The sequence below is a fragment of the Cinclus cinclus genome, chromosome 9 (assembly GCF_963662255.1).
Source record: "Cinclus cinclus chromosome 9, bCinCin1.1, whole genome shotgun sequence".
NCBI lineage: Eukaryota > Metazoa > Chordata > Aves > Passeriformes > Cinclidae > Cinclus > Cinclus cinclus.
The window spans coordinates 4,774,413-4,795,215 of NC_085054.1; the positions used below are offsets into that span (position 1 = coordinate 4,774,413).

At 44.9% G+C, this 20,803-nt stretch overlaps 1 protein-coding gene across 2 annotated transcripts; it reads right to left on the reverse strand.

Annotated features, from left to right (window-relative positions):
• Positions 1–5,555: 5,555 nt before the first annotated feature.
• Positions 5,556–20,774, reverse strand: LOC134047291 (cytochrome P450 20A1). 2 transcript variants are annotated; one of them, XM_062498343.1, is made up of 13 exons: positions 20,703–20,774; positions 20,044–20,093; positions 19,792–19,958; positions 14,721–14,866; positions 13,910–14,072; positions 13,149–13,259; positions 11,429–11,544; positions 10,960–11,014; positions 9,473–9,593; positions 8,513–8,624; positions 7,824–7,888; positions 5,985–6,074; positions 5,556–5,852 (listed from the first exon to the last, which is right to left on the reverse strand). In XM_062498343.1, exons 1-13 carry the CDS (start codon positions 20,772–20,774, stop codon positions 5,702–5,704), a joined length of 1,419 nt encoding a protein of 472 aa, XP_062354327.1. In that variant the 3' UTR covers positions 5,556–5,701. The 2 variants fall into 2 exon arrangements, with proteins under 2 accessions (XP_062354327.1, XP_062354328.1); XM_062498344.1 differs by having other exon boundaries at positions 13,149–13,227; positions 13,905–14,072.
• Between the last annotated feature and the right edge of the window lie 29 nt (positions 20,775–20,803).

Sequence of the window (20,803 nt, forward strand, 5' to 3'; positions counted from 1 at the left end):
GCCAAATATTACTTACTTTTTTTTCTCTTACTATTGCAATAGATTCTTGTTCCTTTCCTGGATTCATGGCTGAGGGAAGTTTGGTCAGGAAAAAAGCTTTAACCTGTGAACTGTCCCTTTTGTTTTCTGTATGACTATTCATTCCCTCCCAGCCTCCCCTTCCCAGGGTTTCTGAATACAAAGTACTCCAGGAATCATTTAGTCTACTGCTGAAACACAGGCCCTGAGCTAGCAGGCACACAGCACTGCTGGAATATCTTTTTCCATCACCTAAATTAAAGAACTGAATCCAGTTGATGGCTGGGCTCACCAAGCTCTCTTTTAGAGAGGATGCTCAGGGCCTTCTGCTGGAAACCTCTGAAAGGGAAGATCATCACTTTATCCTTGCTGCAGTGTCTGAGTCACCACTGAATTGGAAGGAACTGTTGAACTGTTGAAAAAAAAACAAAACAAAACAATCCTTTTTTGGTGAGACTTCAAAGTTGGCAGCCAAGCAGGCTTTGGATGTGCCAGGCTCGTGACAGAACTGACCTGCCTGGATGCCAGCAGGGAGGTGAGGTGGGAGCTGAGTGTGCCAGTGCCCATGAGTTGCTCTCCACTGCAGAGATGGGAGCAGAGAAGCTTCAGAGAGGTTCAGAGGTGGCCTCAGCACTGATACCCCATCTCAAGAACAAACATTTCCTGCAGAAGTGTCACTGCAGCACCACTTGTCCACTTACAGGGACATTTCACTGTCAGAGAAAGACATTCACCAGGGACATCTTCTAGCTGGTTTCTCTGCCCTTTCAGTTCTGCATCCTCTCCTCTCTGACCAGGCAAAAGGCCTCAGCTACCTCATCACTACTACTATCACTTAACTGTACATCAATAAAAATTAAGACTTTGTGCCAAGTTACACTAGTTTTAATGTAAAATCCTGCAAGATTTGTCCTTGTGACTTTGAACTGGTCTAGCATTGATTTATTTGAACTGCTCTTCCCATTAAAGGGATGATCAAGTGCTTGTGCCAAAGATGCTGGAGCAGATATAGAACTATGACTGATGCTTCCTGCCTCCTGGAAGCAGGGCTTTCTTTACAGGAGCATTAAGATCACAGAAATCACACATACTTAATTTATCCTGGGAGCAGGCTCCTCTGTAAAAGAAACTGGAATGACCTGAAAAGTAGGGGGAAAAATTCTTTCCACTCCAGCCCTCCCCCAAATCTTTTTGTGGGAAACACAACTGTGTTTTTGATGCTAAAATTCACAGATTTAAAAATACTTCTCTTCAAGGAATGTTGCCATGGAAACCTTTACCGTGTCTCCTTCCCCACCCTCCATATGTGAACAACATTTTCTTAGTCTTTTTTTTTCCTGCATGTGGTAGTTCCTCTTCTCTGTCTGCTACCACCAAAACCCTGGCATTGAATTCTAAGAGATGTCAAACAGGCCTTTCGTTTAGTTGAAAAGTCATTGCTGAAAGAGAAATGCCTGGAATATTTTCTAGCAATTCTTGCTTTGGACAAGTGGAAAGAAGCAACAGGATTTGCTATGGTCCTTAAAACAGTTTCACTTCCTGGCAGCATAACCCACAAGTGATGAAGATTTTCCTTTATGGTTTCCTGAAGGTACTGCTCTATCCCATTCCTTTTGCCCTAAAGCCACAAGAGGATTTGAGCACAAAAAGGAAGTCAGTAATTGACTATGCAGGTGAGAGAGCTTTCCCAGTTTGGAGTGCCAACAGCCCCAAGTTCATGCAACAGCACAGCTAGTGGGGGAGCTGGCACAACAGCTGTCCAAGGGACTTTAAATCAGCAAACATCCACCCTGCCCAATAACCAACATTCACTTTTGCAGCAAGTAGGACAGAAATTGCCAAGACCATCCTTTCCATGTAGCAATGAAAAGTCAAACATGCAGCCCTAAACTCTGTGGTGCATGCCACAGCCACTGCCAGCAAGTCCTTAAACTGCTGGGAACAGAAGAATATTACTATTATTAACAGGATATTAATTTGCAACGATGCTTCTACATGTAGCTCATGTGAATTAAATGTAGAGATAACAGTATTCACGGATATTTTGGAGGTAGTGGGAGGCTAGATCAGTAAACTGTCTGCTCTGCTCAAAGTTGTTAACAACTGCCTCACCAGTTGCCACCAGGACAAAGGGCAAAAGCAAAAAGTTTTGCCAGCCATAAAGAGCATTAGCAATGGCCTGGCTGCTCCCACCACCCGTGCTGGCTGCTGCTTCTGAGGGCAGCAAGGTTGCAAAGGCACAGAGATACACTGGCCTCCTACCTTTCGTGAGTTTGCAGCTCTCTGTAGAAACTTGTCCTACAGTAAGAGTCTAAGGAATCAAATGTCAATTTTTCTGGGCACTTTTCAAAATCATCCTGTCAAATTTGCAAAGCAGCTTGCTGGTGTAGAGCAGGAATATGAAGCATAAAAAGCAACGATTCCCTGTATTACAGAAGCAACCTCCCCCTCTTGGCTTTCTGCCTAGACTACGACATTTCTTTCCACAGGTTGCAATGCTTGCCTATATCCCCCATATAACAGGCAGAAGGCATCTCTGGACTTTATACATGCCCCTAGTGTGTGGGTCTGAGCATCACTGACAAAGCCCTGTGCTCTGTGACTGGACTCCTGAGATTGGTTTTGCTCAGGAAACTCAGGCTTTTCCTCAGGCTGCTATGGACAGTGCTGCAGCTGTGACTGCAATCTTGTGACATGGCTAGCACAGACTCCCTGCCTCAGTCATCTTCTCCTCAAAAAATCTGCAGAAACACAAGTGTAGAGAATTCAAATCCCTGTCAAATGCTGCTGTTTTGGCCCAAAGGCTCAGAATTTAGTTTTCGTAAGACAAAGGGGAAAATGACCAAATGTAAGTGGGAAGGGTGCACACCTTATGAACACAAGTCTTCCTAAGGAAACCAGGCCAAACAAGAACCAGCAACAGTATATGCCAGACAAGGGGTGAGGGAAGAAATGGGAGAAAATTGGTATTTCAGTTTTCATTCAAATCAAAATAGACTAAAACTTCCTAAGAAAGCTCAATTCCATGAACATTCCCATACAATAAAGGAGTTGGCTGCACAAGGATCCACAGCTGGGCTGATAAGTGTGTTCCACTAAATCACTATAGTTGGGCTGTCTGAAGTGACTGACACACATAGAGCAAGGAATGGAAACCTACAGACTTCAGCAAACCATGTGGCTGTGACCTCAGAGTCACTCCCAGCAGTGCATTACAAATGCCTGAGAGTGCCTTACCCACCCACCCCCCCCTTTCTGTCCATACTCAACACATTTCCTTAACTGATGAGTCAGGGTGTTTTTTTACAGCAGTTTTGAGCAAACACAAACTGATCACTGCCTTTCTCCAGCACACTGAGCCCCATTCTTCTCCTGTATCAGGCATGGACTCCTGCAGCAGGCTTCATCACTGGCCCAGACTGAGCGCAGCCTATTGGTGCAGGGTAATGGAAAACTGCTAACAATATCTATGGAATCATTCCCATTTTTGATTCCTGTAACTGGGAAGCAGCTGTTTCAAGGCAGTTTGATCAGCTCCAGCAAGGCAGAGAAATGCTGTAACAGAAATCTGGACAATTACACTTGGGAAGCTTTTCTAGTGTTTGAAAGCTTCACTTCTAAAGCAGATCTTCATCACCCAGTTACATTCCTTGTTCAGCTCCTAGCAGGGATAATGCTATCCTACCATATTTTCCAAACAAAGCAATAACTTGGCCTTTGTTTTGCCTCCTCTGCACATCCAGGGATGCTTTAATATGAAATTCTTTACCATGCTGATTTCTCCAGAAGGTTTAGGAAACATCTGCAACCTTCAAGAAAAACAGGCTTTTTTGCATAAGCAGTGAAGCAAAGCCTAACATAAACTGCCATCTGGGGACATGACCAACCTTTAGTGAAGTGGAGGTCAGATTAGCAAGTTCATTATAAAGATCAATGCAAGACAGACAGGAAGCTGAACTGCACAATTCTCCTCTTCCTGCCCAACATCTCTGTATCACTCTACCCCAACAGAAGCTACACTGCAGTGCATCTAAATTTCTACAGCTCCACCAGAAGCAGAGCTGACACATTAAACCCAAGAGCAGAATTTTGTCTGGTGCCCACAGAGGATGGCATCAGCTGTTAACCCTGTAAGAGCCGACAGGACTGCATTCAGGCTGGCACACTTCAGGCAAGAGCAAAAGCATTTTTTTAAAAGAGCAGGAGGTTTCCTGACCCAGAATGTACTGGTGAAAATATCAACATCTGTAGAAATAAGTGCAGTTAGCAGTTGTGTGTACTCTGTCTGCACAAGCAGTAAAATGTAAAAGCTCCAATGGGAGGCACACACTCTTGGCCTGCTCTGTGGTGCACAGGCAGCTGTGTACAGCTTAAGCAGATACAGCTGCAGGCTGAGAAACCCCTCACCTAACACCACACAGCTGCTGGGTGGGAAGGGCACTAGGAACTGGAGCTAACAGAGAAGTCAGTTGTACAGAGAAAAGATTTATAAAGATCAGATAAAGAGAAAAATGTAAGAGAAAAAAGGGAAGAACCACAACATGAACAGTTAGTCAGATGGCAATTACTCCAATGCAATGACAGGGTAGGAGGTTTCTGCCTTGCAAACCATTCAACAGGGCTTTGAATGGAGCTGTCCTGTGACTGGCAAAAAAAGAAAGGAAGAAGCAGGAAAAAGCACATGAACATGCAGCATTCGGTGCTTCTTTGGCGAGCACACATTTAGGAGGAGGAAAAGGATTCTTTGAAAGGCTTTTAAGTTATTAAGTACAACATTAATCTAGAGCCCTATTAAATCAGCACTCTCCATTATTTGCATGACCAGTCTCATGCTGACCCAGTGCTGAATAAATTGCAAGCATCCATCAATTTCTGATGTTGATTAGATTAGACACTGCCCTCAGAACTGTCAGGATAGAAACTCCCCTTCTTGGGGCTTTGTTCTGTGGTTTTATTTCATTTCACTTCACTATATTATTACTGATGTTTCTGTTTTCTCAGGGGCCAAACCAATTTTATTCCTCTTGGCTTACTAGCATTTCTCAGTCATCCTTTTTTGTGCACCCCCAGAGCATGTCAAGATTACACAGCATGAGAACTAGTGGTGCAATTCCCACCCCACTTTATTTTTCTCTTTCTCACACTCACACATACTTCTCACAGGATATATCTGCTCTTCCTGACAGATATAGCTCAAGGGAGGGAAAGACACTTTGAATAAAAATACCTATATACAGAGAAAGGCTTTGTCCTTGTGTCTCCAAGGTCTTACTTAGCTGGGATTCAGGAAGAAGCATTCCACTGGAGAAGAGGGGCACTCCTATCAGGCTCTGGCTGCTATTGGAAAGAGACTGGGTTAACCAGAGCTCTGGTTTTTGACTAGCTGACACCCTGTATTTCATATATACATCACTGCAACGTTTTGTTGTTTCCTTTGCAAAGGTTTGGCCAGAGACCCAAAAGCAAATATAAAAAAGACATATAGATTAAATCTACTTTAATGTGACTACTGCTTGAATTAGAGAAAGTACCCAAGATAGGCATGAGGTTAAGAATATGGAAGGTAAAAAAATCAGGATATAAAATTCCTTGGCTGAGTAAACATGGTGCCAGTGTGATTTTCGTTAGGACCCTTGCCCAGAACTCCACAGCTGGCACTTTAAACCCCTTGTTTTGCTTGCTCTTAGCTTCTCTTAGACACTGTTATCCACGCTTCCTCCTTTGGTGAAGTTACCAGTTCATATTTTGCCTCCATGACTTGTCCTTTCACTGGGTGGAGATACAGTTTCCTTACCAGGACACTCAGCAGAACTGTGGCCACCATATAGGCAAACCTGAGGGAAGAATTGGGAGAAAAAAAAATAAAAACCTTGCTATGATGTCAATTTGCCAAAGCACAACAGCTTGGACAGGTTGTCCCAGCAGTAACACCAAGATGCTGGAAAGATCTCCTTCTCTATGCTCACCTCAACTCTGGGCACTCCTGGCTTCCTGAAAAACCCAGCAAGGAGAAGTTTTTCAAAGCTAATTCCTCATTGAATCTGTCTGGGTCAAACCTATAAAAGATGAAACACATTAGAATCTTCTGAGCAGGCACAGCATCCTTTCCCCAGAAACATGCACACACACACAAGTAAAAAGCTGGAAATGAAATAGAGAATCTCACTACTTTGTCCTCTCTGGGTCATTCTGCACAAATGTATGAAGGCAATTGTGTACTCATTCCACCAATGTTCCCAGCTGGTCAGCTGTGTCCCATCTTGGTCAAACTGCTGACAAACTGAGGTAGTGTGAGACAGGGCTGGAATTAATGTGCAGTACACAGCTGAGCTGATGCTGGTACCTGCCCTCTATTCCTCTCCAGGGCACATGCAATCTCATTTGTCTGTCTCTCTCCCTACCCCTCTGAGTCTCTTCCTTCTTCAATTCCAAAAATATTTCCCTTTTCTCCTTGCCCCTCACCCTTCTCTTCAAGCAGCTGGTGTATGTATGTGTATGTGCTGGGGGAGGGAAGCCAGTGACTCATTCAAGTGAGAAAAGTGGTTTCCAGCTTTAGGATGGTAGGGGCTGTGAGAAAATTATTATCCAGAGCTGGCATAAGTTAAAGCAAGGGAAACTAATACAATAGTATTCAATTTAAATATTAACCCCCCTCCAAACACAAAATTTGATGGACACAAGACTGCTCTTTTAAACCTTTCTGCTAAATGCTTCAAGCCTTCATTTCCCTGCCTAAACATCCAAGCTATGCTTCTAACAAGGTGAAAGGGCATATGGGTGCTGATACTTAGGAAAAGCAAGATAAAACTTACATTTCCCCTGAACTAAAGTGAAAATTACAGATTTTGTAACAGGAGGGAAAATGTAGCTGCCTAGCAAAAAAAGCAGGGAGGGCTGTTTTGGACAGTAGATGTGTCAAAGGATCCCACAGAGCTGGTCTCCTACCTCTCTCATGGAAATCTTCACCTACCTCAAGCTAAACCTCAACACCAGCCATCCTGAAACAAATATACAATGCTCATAGCAGTCCATGGGGCCTCAGCAAACCTGAACACAGTTGTGTACCTTGGGAGGCAAGCCCTGACAAGGTGCTTGCAGACTGGTGCATCAATGCCTGACCCCTTTCTAAAAGGTGCAATTGCAGGAGAGGATGAGTGCTGTTCTAAAGGCTCTATTCTTTCTTCTAAATCTCAGCAGTCTGTTCTCTGTTCAGAACAACTGACCCACATTTTTTGCAGCCCAAGTGAAGTAAATCAGATACAGGTTAATATTTGCCACCTGGAGGCCACAGGAAGCTACAGCGATTTTTTTCTTTAACCTCCAAAACACTGACCTAGATCCACTTCAGTTTTCACAGACAGATCAAAATATTGAGGTAGCATTTCCCTTCATCCTAAAACCCCACAACTTCAGACTGACATTTTCTCCCTTGCATCATTGCTTCATGATGACAAGCAGTGATTCCAAAGCCATTCAAGTCACTGTTTCACAGAAAACCTTTTTAACAGAAGTCACCAGCATTAGCCAGGGAAGCTCTGTGTATATGCACAAAAAAGTTTTTACTAAACCCCAACACATACATGCACACACACAGACTGGAGCATCAGAGGAACCGACTTTAATTGCTCCCAAACCATGCCCATGGAGACAAACAGACCCAGACCTTCATAAACTGATTTTCTTACAGACTCCCTTTCATCTCCAGAATCTGCTTATGGCAGGCCCTGCAGCACAGAAGGCTGTGCTGTAAGATCTAATTTAACAAAGCAAAGGAATTAGTTGCAATTAAAGTTGATTATACGTACTTGTATGGTGATGGCCAAGATGAACTATCCTGCAGCATCACACCAAGAGCATAAAGCACAAGTGTCTGCAAAGAGAATTACAACACGTCAATGCAGAAGGAAATGCACAATTAAAGACACTTCTCAATGGCTCTGCTGGATGATGACTATTCTGTAGACTACTCATGTTTATGTGGATTAAAAAGACAGTTACGCAGTATTCATTTACAGAGTTCCATACCCAAGCCCAGATGTTAGGATCTTGATTTCTAAGAATCACGCTGCAATTGCTGGTGGTTACAGAGGGTGTGACCCATTTCTCTGCACTTGCTGAGATGTATGTATGGACTACTTTACCCTCTGGAAGGGAAGGTGGTATGATGAGTGATATGATGAAGCCTGGAACAATGCTCTCTTATGCATAACTGAACCCATAGGCCCCTTCAAAAGTTTACTCACTCATCCCTGGTGGACCCAGAAGCAGAAGCAAATCTGCTCAGCCAGAGAACACAAATTTGCAAAGCCTCTCCTACAATGCAACTGCAGGCAAACTTTAGGCTAAACTGTACTTTCAGATGACAGCACCTGCTCAGGTTCAACACTGTCAGAAAAAATAGTCTTCTTGCCTCACCCCTGGTCTGGAAGAAGAGGAAACTGCAAATTCCCCTACAGGAAAGGAGAGTGGCCTAGTGCTCCCAGCACTGCCCTACCTCTTTGGGGACAGTATGTTGGTCGACTCTGCCCTCCAGCTCCTGCAGCTGTGCAGCAATGGGAGTGAGCTTTGCTGTCCGCACTGTCTCACACAGGACTTGCCGACAGTACCTGCAACCAGTAACCCTTGGTTAGAGTCATTCTCAGAGAGAAGCTTGCCCACATCCTTGTGGCAGCAAGCAGAGCATAGTCAACTGCTGTATTTAGAAGCACTTCTTTTTTCTTTTTTTTCTGCCAAGGAGTTCCAACATCTTTGCAAGAAGCATTAGATCTCATTAACAGGTTCCACAGAACATTATCGGAATCTCTCCTTCCAGATTTTAAACCAAACTAAATCTGCTAAAATGCATGAACACACCAGCCCTTTCCCTGTACCTCTCACTCATACAAGCAGCAAGGAAACCATACACTCAATATTCCCTTACTGAAACCCTAACACTAGTCCAAATACAAAAATGCACCTGGTTGCACCAACACAATAAGTGCAGAAAACATAAAGGCACACTGCTGACCAGTCATCACTACTTGCAGCTCTTTGAAAAGAAGATTGGTCCATGCTTTCTCTCTAAATATCTCTATATCCAACCATGAAAATGACTGATTACTTCTACTACTTCTGGAAAACTAGGACAGAAACCAAACAAGACAGTGAACAAAAATTTTGGCCTGGCAGCCAGGGCACTGATTCTGTGCTTTTCCTCTGCTGATGAACCTAAAGGGTTTCCTATAGACACCCCCCAGTGAGCACCATGGTCCCTGTGTCTGGAGTGCCAGCAGATTCTCTCTGTGTTGCAAGTCATCCTGTGGTTTGATCACTTCCAGAAAGAAAAAAAAAGGGAGTAAGTAGCTTTTGAATGCCTTCTCCTGGCCTAATGCAGGCTTGGCATCAGACTCCATAGGAAACACCTGTCCCCACCACAGGACACAGCCTTCCTCTGCATTCCCTCCATAGGACCCACCTGAGCTGCTCAATTTTCTCATGTGAAATTGGTCCCTTCCCTAGAACACGGTCCATCTCCTTGCAGAGATTCTGCTGAACATCTTCTGAAGTTGTCAGGAAATAGACTGCCCAGGTACACACTGGAGAAGGAATCAAGACAAGATCAGACCCTGAAAATTCAATCCTTTACCAATGGCATTCAGTTTTCTTACTTCCTGTATTTTCAACATTACATTTTGGTCTAAAAAAAAAGGTGACCTCTGTTTACAGTAGGCTGTGCTGATTCTGTATTCAGTGGCAGGAAGAGAGGCTGAACTCCTGTGTAACAAGAGCTAGAATTCTCCTTCTGATGCTATGAGGAGCTTAGGGAGCTGTGCAGGACACTAAAGCACACAGCCCAACAAGCCCTGGGGAATCAGAGCTACTACACCAACCATGCAAATGAAAGCCTGGTTTCTTCAAAGCTTTAGAAAATTCCCTTACTGGGGGTCTTCCCTAGCACATCTCGGGCAAGTGCTCCAGCCAGTCAGTGCCTAGGGCTCCTGAAGGGAGCTCTCTGCAGATGTTGGCAAACACTTGTCCCCCTACATCTATTTTTTGAGGCACTTGAGATTATCTTCACTAGCAGAGTGAAAAAAAAAAAAAAAACCTTGCATAAGAAGTAAGTGTGTAGGATGCAGTTTCCCTAAAGCAACAAGGAAATGTTTCTAGCTCTCAAAAATGTCTGTTCATGTGAACTATCTGGAATCTTGGACTTGATGACCCCTGTGGGTCCCTTCCATCTTAGAATATTTTGTGATTCCATGAAATCATGTGGATTTAAGCCCCTTAAAATTACAGTCTTCTTCCTGGAGCACCTGGAGAGGGTATTCTCTGGAGAGAGTATTACCATAGTTATCTGATTTACTTTTCACATTCTTTAACACCCAATGCATCCTGGAGGTTTTCTTTGGAGTCCTAGTCCTATTGGCTGAGGTACAAGGCCAGATAATCATCCCTTTATCATAAGGTATTTTACACAGCTTCAGTTTGTATTTTTATTTGTTTGGGGTTTTTTCATAATCTTTGCATAAATCCCAGAGTAGCTTCTCCGAAAGTCCTCCATACATGGAACACGGGCATCCTCCAGAAATTCAAAGCACTCAGACAGATGCTCGCACTCTTTCTTCTTATATGCCTGAACCTATTTTACAACATGATCTTTGTTGCTTATTTATTTTGGTGGCTTTTTCACCAAATTTAGCATCAGTTATCTGGGGGTTAAGAATGGAGGCAAAAAGCAATAGGGAGAAATTCTAAGGTTCACCATAAGACTGGAAAGGTCAAACACAGCTGAGGTTCAGCTCACTAACTGTCTGATGTAAAAATTAGCTTCTTTTATATGTCTGTAGCTCAAGAGAAAGAATGATTAGTACAATTTTTTATTTGCCATGGGTCTCATGTCATCACATACAGTTCTTGGCAGCCGAGTGTAAGGATGAGAAGTTACCTAGTCACTGTACTTACAGTTAGCAGTGATTACACATCCTGCCAAAGAGAAAATCATTGTATCTTCCAGAATCTAGAAAAGAAAATCTACTTCAGGGAATGAAGTTCATAAGATTGTAAAGAGAAGAAAGAAGTAGCACACTCTCCACTCAAGCATATTAAATCCCTTTAGTGCAGAGAGCAGGAAATACATCTAGAAGACATAAACTGAACTCTCGGTAGAACTTCCACTGGAATTGCATGAGACACGCTTCATATTAACATACTTCTGGTTTATAAAAATAGCTATGAAGCAGTGGCAAGGAAATCTACCAAAGTCTAATGCAATCAAACATTGCAGGAGTGGAAAAAATGAACTCAAAGCCCTGCTTTGGTAAAGAATCTAAGCTAAGATGCAAAATCTTACATTAATCAAAGGCTACAACGTAATGAATTGCCCATCTGGCAAAACTCCATTACTGTGTAAGGAGGTAACAGCTGCACAGACCTGCTGGTCACTCAAGCTCCCCTGCAGCAAGGTGTCTATAAAGACATGCCTGTTGAATGATCTGCCTCGGCGCTCCTTTGTGACCTTCCTTATGATGGATTCCATCTCCACCAGAGCTTTGGAAGAAAAAAGAAATGGTTATTTTAAAACCTGGTCATCCTGGTGCTGCAGAGAAGCAAATCCATCTCCTCAAGCAGATTTTCAGACCAGCTGTCTCTGCTGGGCTGACTTACAGAAGCAGCCTCTGTTACATGTTACTGTGAATTTGGAAGGCAGTATCCCCAGTTTAGCTGAAAATGCAGGAGCCAAGTAACACAGCTTGCCTATAAAAAGCCATCCTTAGAGGTATAAGCAAGGTGTACTCTGTGAGCTGAAATCACATAAGGGAAGACAAGTAATGCTGTTGAACCATCACAGAAATGTACTTCATCAGCCCCCATGAAAACATGTATGAACTACATAACTCTGGCTACCTGACCTGCAGAATTACAATTACTACAGCACCAGGACTGATGGAGCCCCTTTGGCCAGGGGTTCTACAGGCACAGTGCAAGAGGATGGCCCTGTGCTAAAGAAAGTGTGCAGAGACAGAGAGGAATCGGGGGGAAGTGTGGGAGGGTTTTGGCACATATTTGAAGATATGTGAATGCCTAACTCCTGGTGACTGCAGTGGGAACCAGAGGGAGTTGGGTCCTAGACACCCTTGCCCATCTGGCTTAAATGACCTACCGAGGACTACCCATAAAACATGGAGCAGAATTTGGGTCTGAAACTCCACTTATCAAGGCCCAGTTCAGTTCCTTTGTCTTAGAATTACCTTCCTTCCTTCCTCCTCTCTGCGTAAGAAGGTCAGCAACACTCAAACACCAAGGCTCGCTATCTGGAGTTTGTGAAATTGTGTCCTCATGCATCATCATACTACGACTCAGGAAAAGTGACCATGGGAGGAACCCATTTCAATGGGGCAGAAGTTGTCCTCAGGCTCTGAAACCCACAGAACCAGAAGTACAAAGAAGGAAACACTGGCTTTGGAGGGTTTAAAAGTAAATCTTTAGTTCCAGATGCAATCTACTTTAATTTAGCATCTTATCTGTCAATACTGAAATGGTTTAATCATTAAGAATGAAAAAAGATAAGGCAACCTAAAATTAAAGTAACTTACTGTAAAATACATGAGAAACAGAAGCACCACTGTAACAGACCTGAAAATAATGTTATCTTGTAAGAGCACATCAGAGGCTATCTGATGGTATCCAACAAAGCAGCACCTCTGTACTCATCTTCCAGTCTGTGACTGTCTGGCAGTACAGGTGCATCATTTGAATGCCCATACAGGCCAAATGCAGGAGCTCCATCTGTCTCCACCTAGCACAGCTGATTGCCTCCAAGAGAGGTCAAAAGTGTACACTAGGGAACAGAACACGAAGGGAGGAAGCACACACTTCCCCTCTATCACTCACCAGACTGGACAGATCCCAGAACTAGACCTGGAACTAGAGTTCTAGTCCTACAGCTTCTCACATAAAGGCAGCTTGCCACTCAACCCCGAAACAAGGATGTAAGGTGAGAGTAAGTACAATGTATCTGGTAGCTCATGGCACGATAAGCAACTCTGAAGAAAAGCCAAGACAACTGGGCAAATGAAGTGCTTTCACATGCTAGCTAACTCCTAAGTGTTAATCAGAGTGGGAGGAACACTGTAATTTTGGGAGAAACCTACCATCTTCGTAGTGCTTCTTCCTAGTCATGTTTTTGTCAAGAGACCCATCCAAGAAACCTTTTCCAATCTCTGACCAGATCTGGAAGGACAGAGAGAACAGCACCGTCATTCACCATAGGGTGAGACTGCTGGGACTATTCCATTCTTCCCTACTCAGGAAAGTGGAAATGCCAAATAAAATCAAGACTTCCTGTCAATATGGAACTGGTCTTCTCTTCAGGACACCACACACCATTTCAGACACTATGTCTGTGATAGCTGGAATTAAGCTGAAATGAAACAACTGTAATTATAACTACAGGGAGAAAGGTATGGGAATCTTAAATGGGAGACGGAACTGTTTCTTTCCCACCCTATCACCAGCATATTTAACATCCCCACATGTAGCTACAGCTTGAGATGTCATCAGATTTTCCTTTCTCCACAATGTCACAGAGCTTTCAGAAGATCTCTGAAAAGAAGAAGTTCCACTGGCAGTCCCAACAGAGTATAACTGACTTAGGTACCGAAGACCTCCTAACTGCCATGGGATCTAGGTTCCTGATCCTCAAGGATCCTTTAGAAACACCTCAGACTAATGACAGCAGGATCAGCAGTAGGATCTTTCGAACAGTTTCAGCTTGGGACAAGTGAGGCAGAGCCCTCAAGCTCATACTTTAAGGTCTCTAGCTTGTACTTAACTGTACAGATACAAGCTCTGTGGTTTTAATTTGGAAAAATTTAATAGGAGATTTCCTGGCTCCTTGGGACACTTACTGCATCATGGTGCCTGCGGAATCGGATGACTTCCCGGTCATCTTCAAAGCTGCTGCCCATAGCTGTCTGTGTGACAGACTTCATGGCAAAGCCCAGCATGTGCTGGCAGAGTGGCACATGTTGTGCCTCAGGAAGAGACAGCCATTTGGCCAGCAGCTCTTCTGACAGCTTGAGAGGGAATGAACCATTAGTTAGCAGTAACACCAGCAGTCTATTTACCAAACACACCCTGGACACATTCCCACCCACTTCCTAAGGCAGACTGCACTTTCATGGCTATGGAATAATGCTAAACTCTCTCCAGGTTTCTTTCCATTGTTAAACAGTAACATTTTAGCCTCCAATCTTCTGCTGCTTTTAAGGCTCTCCCCCAGCAAGCAACCCTACCCTCCTCTCTTGCTCCCTCCGTCACAAAAGAAACCTTAAACCCTTTAATACTGACAGCTCCACAATAGGAAAACAGATCATATTCTGGCTGCTGGACTAAATCAACATCACCTCTTTGTGACCCCAAAAGCTGGTTCCTTGCTCCATCCTCCTGTCCTGTGAAATAGATCTAAAATCCATGTGGTCCAGCATCTTTAACTTCATCTGGTATCTTGGCATAACAATTAAGCAAGCTCGGCCCTTCCCCCAACCCACTGGAGCTAAGAGAATGCAAATATTCACACCCTGAAAGGCAGAGGCTGTTTGTTATCTCAGGTGTTTATTCCTCCAGCACTTATTTGAGCACAGGTCCTTCATCCTAGTGACCATTCTCACTAAACTTTCCCCTGTGAGCCACAGAGGGCTTCTCTACTGTACAAAGGCAGTTACCTTCTGGATGAGAGCAAAGTTACTTTGCAATGACTTGGTCACACCATTCTCGTACAGTTTTCTCCTCATGTGGCTCTCTCCTGTATCCCCACTCAGGCTGGACTGGTACCTCAAGAGGGATTTCAGCATTGTCTCAAAGGGATCCACTGAAAGCAAATAAAAGAAATACCATTCAAAAGTCACACTACACAGGGCTGATGAAAACAGCAGCCTCTTTAATCGGGTACCGCTACTTCTGGGCAGTGAGCAAGCTGTGGCTCCTTCCCCTACAACAGTCTCTTTGGGGTGTCAAGTTTCTCTTGCTCAGTGTGGGCTGGTATTTCATTAAGTCTTTTTCTGGGGCTGATTGCCACCCTGTGATCAGCTCCCCCTACAGAGTTTGCCTGCTGGCTCTAGCAAGTAACTCTTTAGTTAAAGGATGCCTTCAGAGCTTGCTCCCTGTTTGCCATTTCCCAGCTGGTTGTGCCATTGATTTGGTGACAAGAGTGAGTGTGGCATGGTCCTTGCCCTTGTCCTCCAGCCTGACCTGCAGTCTCTTTAGCATCTGGTGTGCCCTCCTGCCCTGAATGTGGCTACGCACTCAGGTCATACCAGCTCACATGACAGACTTAGACTTAGCCAGAGATGGCTCTTGGGACTCCTTCCCTTGCATAATAGACCCAGCAAACCTTGTTTGATACTCTACTGCTCCTGCACGATTTCCCTCATGTGCACTGAGCTCCCTGTTGAAGAGTCTTCCCAAACCTAGCACTCACCTACCCTCCCGCACAGAAGCTCTGAAGCTCCTACAGAAAACCATACCCCACTAAGCTACAGAAAACTTTCTGCTGCTAATCACCTTCTTTCTATCTTCGATCCTTCCACACAGACAGTTGCATTAGTGTACAAACTAGACAAAACCACATCACTTCCCTATCCGTGACTCATTTCAGTGAGATTTTTAACTCTGAATTTTACCACCAAGGACCTCTACTTAATAAATCTGCTGAAGGATATTAGGTGTCAATGAAAAACTGTGCAATACAGCATGGCATCTGTTTTTTCCTTTCTGTAAACCTTTCAGTGTGTCTTGTGGAAGTGGCAGAGTCTTTAAGGAACTATTTAGAAGCAGCAATCAGGGTTATCAAGAAGGATATTGTCACTGTTTATCACAGTCTGTTATTTCTCCCAGATGGAGAGTGAAACCTCTGAGGCATCAGAAAACATCAAGGCTGGGCTAGACACATATGACTTTACCAGCTGTGGATGTATCTAGGATTCCCCACAGAGACTGGGGCCTCATTACACTACCAGGCAAACTTACAAGAAGAGAAAACTCCCACATGCAGAGGACTGACTACCTAAAGACATAAAAGCAGTTAACGAGGCCAGAGGCATGAATATGGTAATCTTTCCCAAATGTTTTTCTCTCACATCTTTTCCCTTCCAATGTTTTTAAGCTCTGCATCTCACCCTCTTTGCCACTTTGAATGACAAGGAGCATGAGCATGTGTCTTTTGGCAGAGCAGATGGTACCTGTGGCTCTCCACGTGGCGCGGGCTGTTATGTGCCTCTAGTTGCTGCTGACAATTCCTCCTCCAAGGTACTTTGTCATGGAGCTGCTATTCATGCCACAGATCCCTGCTGACTGGCACTGGCACAGCCAGGCACAATATTGGGTAGCCAGGAAGACACATGGCAGGTGGTAAAGCCCACACAGAAAATCCAGCAAGCAGAGGCATCTAGAGAGGCTGAAGGATGCTTAGAAGCAACACCTGCTGAAACTGCAAAGTCTTCCTGCTGCACATGAAAGAAATCTGCTGGATTGGCCACGGGCTCTGGGCTTTTTTCTCCTAATGTCCCTAGACTAAACTGGCAATCCTACACCACTGATACACACTCACTGTCATGCACTCAGGGCTGCAGAACCCAGGCTGCCCTTTTGCTGAGGGCTGGCTCTGCCTCGTGCTGTTTGGGAAAGGGCTATTTCTGCACAGCTGTGGGAGGCTAGTGACTCCACAAGGCACAAACTGCCTCTGGAGAGAGCTCTGCTCTGCCAGCACCTGCACAGGCTTCATCCTTTGTCCTTGTCTTGAAAACATTTCCAGGGTTACATTTTCAGCTCTCCTAGTAACACACATCAAAATTTCGACTGTTCTTTTCACTTACATGGAAATCTCCCAATCCCAAAAAACTCAATGAGTGCTGTCCTGGATACCATCGCAAGTAAAGACAGAGAAAAAACCTAACTGGAATCGAGCAGAACTGAACATTGGAGATAGAAAGGACCTCTGAACCTGCACAGTAAAATGCTCACAGAACAGCAATGAAGACCTGTTCAGACAGGCCAGGACCCATAGCTCCATCTCCAGCATTCAGTGTACTTCAGGTTCATTGCCCCAGTTCAAAATGCATCATCAACTCAGCTGAATTTTCCAAGTAGATCTCTGAAATCCCTGCTCCTGGCAATCCTATATTAGCCCACCCTCTTCACATCCATATCATTTGTAGGCCTGAACTGCTTCCCCAGAGCAACTCAGGGGAATCACCAGTACCAGCTGCAAAGTTTTACTTCCTTTGAATTCTCCCTGCAAATTAATCTCAACCAAGCTTTAAGAGGCCATGAAAACATACCAATTTCAAACACTTCTCGAAGCCTAAATAAAAAGAGTCCCCTGGCATTGGAAATGTTTATAACTATGAATCCAATTAGTCCAGCTTCAAGGCTTTGATGAGAAATGCATTATCTGCAACTCTCTCTCAGTCTCCAAGAAGTTCGGCCATACCTGTGACACACATATGAGATGAGAGGAACCTTGTATGATACTTAGAGCCAAATCCTTGGAAACCAAGTGTCAGGTATCCATGAAAATGGATGGTGGCCTCAGGCACTCCAGATGACTGAGGAAGAGTCACATGGCATGGGTTTTCAAGTGGGGCTGAAGTCAGGAGTCGGATACAATGCAGTCCTCTGTGGGCTCTCTCCTGCCTCACAGCACTGTGTGCACAGAAGGGATAGGGGCAAGACCACATCTCCAATAAAATTCCAAGCTGCCCAGAGCCAGTTTGTGGCTGAGACCTACTACAACCCCTACTCCCACTCACCAAGAAAGGGTACAGGAAGGGCTTTGTCACAGCTGCTCAGCTACTACTGTTTATACCTCAACGCTTCAGGAAACATAACCTATAGGATTCCTCACCTCTAATAAAGTTTGAGCACTTCTGGCAAGCATCAGTGCTAAAAGGAAAGCAGTGACACAACTAATATTGCTGCTCCTCCAGCTCTGAGATGGTAAGAACCCTCCTTCTCAGGTTTGTTGCCTTTATGAGGATCTTCTCATAAGCTCCTTCTTCAGCTGGGCTGAACACACCTTCCCTGGCTTCTCCTGCACAACAGGCTCCCCACTTCTCTGAGAGCACTGGCAGCCTTTATTTGCACTTGCTTTATTCATAATCATGCCTGAGTATAGAGGTCAGAGCCACACACAGGACTCCAGGTCTGACTCATGCTCATTTTGTGCAAAAGTCCTCTCTTTACAGAAAATCCATGACTCAATCTATCTTTTTTTTTTTTTTCCCCATGGCCATGTCATCCCACAGGGAATTCACGCAGGCTGCTTCTTCTCCTCCTGCTCCTGTTCCTGCTGTCCCAGCCCTCAGGGATATCCATCCCACTCTGCTGCCCTGTGCCAACACAGGGCTCAGGAATGATGCCATCAGGGTAGGACACTAACATAAGATGGAGTATTCCATGTCCCCAGCACTGCATTTCACTTTTCCAAGACAATCCAGCCTTATTCAAGCAAATTCTGAACTAAATCCCTGACATAAACACAGTTCTATCACTTTCCTTGTCAAAAAATCTAATTATCAAAGTACAACATGCATTTCCCACTTATCCCCCAACCTTAAAAAAATACATTTAGCCCTTGGCATAGCAAGATACCAGGCTAGTCTGTAGCTGCCTGGGTCACCTAATTTCCTGTACTGCAGTCCAGGCACTGTATTTCTCTTTCTCCGATACACAGATCCTCCCAGATTTGGAACATTTCTGAGAACTTGCCTGTGCAGGGGCCTGTCACCACTTCTCTGAGCTCTGAGAAAGTGACCGTCTGCTTAATTTCCCCCAAACACACTTGAGAGCATTCAAATCTTTCAGGGTGGTTTTCCACCTTCTGGAGTGTCAGCGTTATCTACTGTATCTTGCTGATCCTTGTTAACTCCCACTCCTTTCCCAGATTGTCACCATTTCTTTTTTTGATTCTGTCAGGCAACTGTACGTGAAGCTTACCCCTCGCAACCCCAGCACAGAGTGAGCTGAGATATCTGCCTGTACCTAAAGACAGCCTACAGGATCAGGTAAGAGGTGTGCACCCAGCACCTCAGTCAACCTTGTAAGAGAAAAACTGGGAAAGCAAGAGATAAAACCCAAACATTAACTGAGTTAACTTATTGACTGTAATAACCTTAAGAAGCAAAATGCCCACCTAAGAGGGTTAGGCCACAAATTAAAATACTCTCTCATGACTAAGATGGTCAACTCAGCTACTAGCACCAGCAACCACTTCCAAGACTGGAAGATCATTAAAATTTTCACCACAAAATACTACACACCAGAAGAAACATGAAAGGTAAAGAACTTAAAATAATAGTCTGAAAAACCTCCATACTGAGCCATACAAGGCAGTTATCACAAACTAGCAGAGCTGTATTCAGACTTAATTTAGCAAAGTTTACCCTCCAAAACCGTATTTCAAGCTGCTCTTAAAATGTATGCCAAGTAGCTACAGGATGTTCACCTTGCTCTATCAAGTGACTAATGAGCATGATGCTTTCCCTGAACGTTTGCCTGATGAGATGGTAAAAGACACAAGGGTACTGATTTCTTGACAGCCACTGGACAGCAGTAACCCTTGGTCACTGATACTCAAGTCCAGTAAGCAGGACCAAAATCATACCTGAACCACCATGTCAGCTACAAACTCTCCTTTTCTTTCAATGTAGAATGAAACCCCAACTTCCTCTGCCACCGTTCCTTTGATGCCCAGTGAGGGCAGAATAAATGGACTCAAAGACAAAGCACAACACTTACACAACCGGTTGGGGTTAACATGTTGTTTCAGGAGATGAATGGACCCGAGGCTGACAACAAGTCGTCTTCCAAACCAGAAGGACACCAGTGGCCCATACTTCTCATGAAGGTTCACCAGAAACTCATGTAAACTGCTGCTGACAATGATATCTGGCAGGTTGCCATCCCTGAGAAAGACAGAAGGTGTCTGGTCATGAATAGCATCCTCTGCCAATGCTGAACTTCACAAACAAGGAGACAGAAACCACTTACTTTTCATCAGTTGGAGCCAGCCCAGGGATACCTGATGCTTGCCTAGATGCCTAGAGTAAAAGGAAATGCATCAATCTACGTGAGCTTTGGATTTTATACAGGTCCCACAGCTTTCCAGCAGGAGAGATGAATTTTCCACACCAATACTACGACACTACTTACAAACATGGAACAGAAGCTGGATATGCTACATCTGCAGGCTTTAAACCTGCTAAGCTGATAAACCTCAAGCATGTGCCTGGTGCCACTGGCTAACCCAGGATTATTCATCTGGTTAGATGAAAGACGTCTGCGTAAAGATTTAAAGGGTCACGTTTGTAATGTAGGATTACACACGGATTTGTCCCGGAGGCCTCCAAAAATGCAAGGCGAGCAGACCGCGCCTTTGGAAAGCGGGATTCGCTCCCGGAGCACGGGAAGCAGGAGGAGTGCCGGGGGCGAGCTATCCGGGAACGGCCTGCCCGGCAGCCTCTCCCGCAGGCCTCTGCCACGTCCCGCCCGGGCCCCGGGACACGGACCGGGCCGGGGGCACGCCCGAGCCCAGGGGCCGGGGGGACGGGCCCGGGGCTGCCTCGGCCCCGAGGCCGCTCGCCCTCCGCCCCCCGCACCGGGAGCCGGGCCGGGCCGAGCGCCCCCCGCCCCATCGCCGGCAGCATTACCGGGTACAGGTAGAGCACGGCGCCCACGAGGATGAGCAGGAAAGTGACGGCGAAGATGGCGAAGTCCAGCATGGCCAGGCCGGGGCGGAGGAGCGGCGGCA

Excerpts from the sequence above, each read along its gene's own strand:
- LOC134047291 (XM_062498343.1), bottom strand. The coding sequence starts at position 20,774 with ATGCTGGACTTCGCCATCTTCGCCGTCACTTTCCTGCTCATCCTCGTG. Across the intron at positions 13,260-13,909 it reads CCGATTCCGCAGGCACCATG|GAATGACGGTGCTGTTCTCT; the intron begins ATGCAGTAAGTG and ends TCACCCTATGGT. Across the intron at positions 11,015-11,428 it reads GGAGCTTGAGTGACCAGCAG|ATTCTGGAAGATACAATGAT; the intron begins GTCTGTGCAGCT and ends TTTCTTTTCTAG.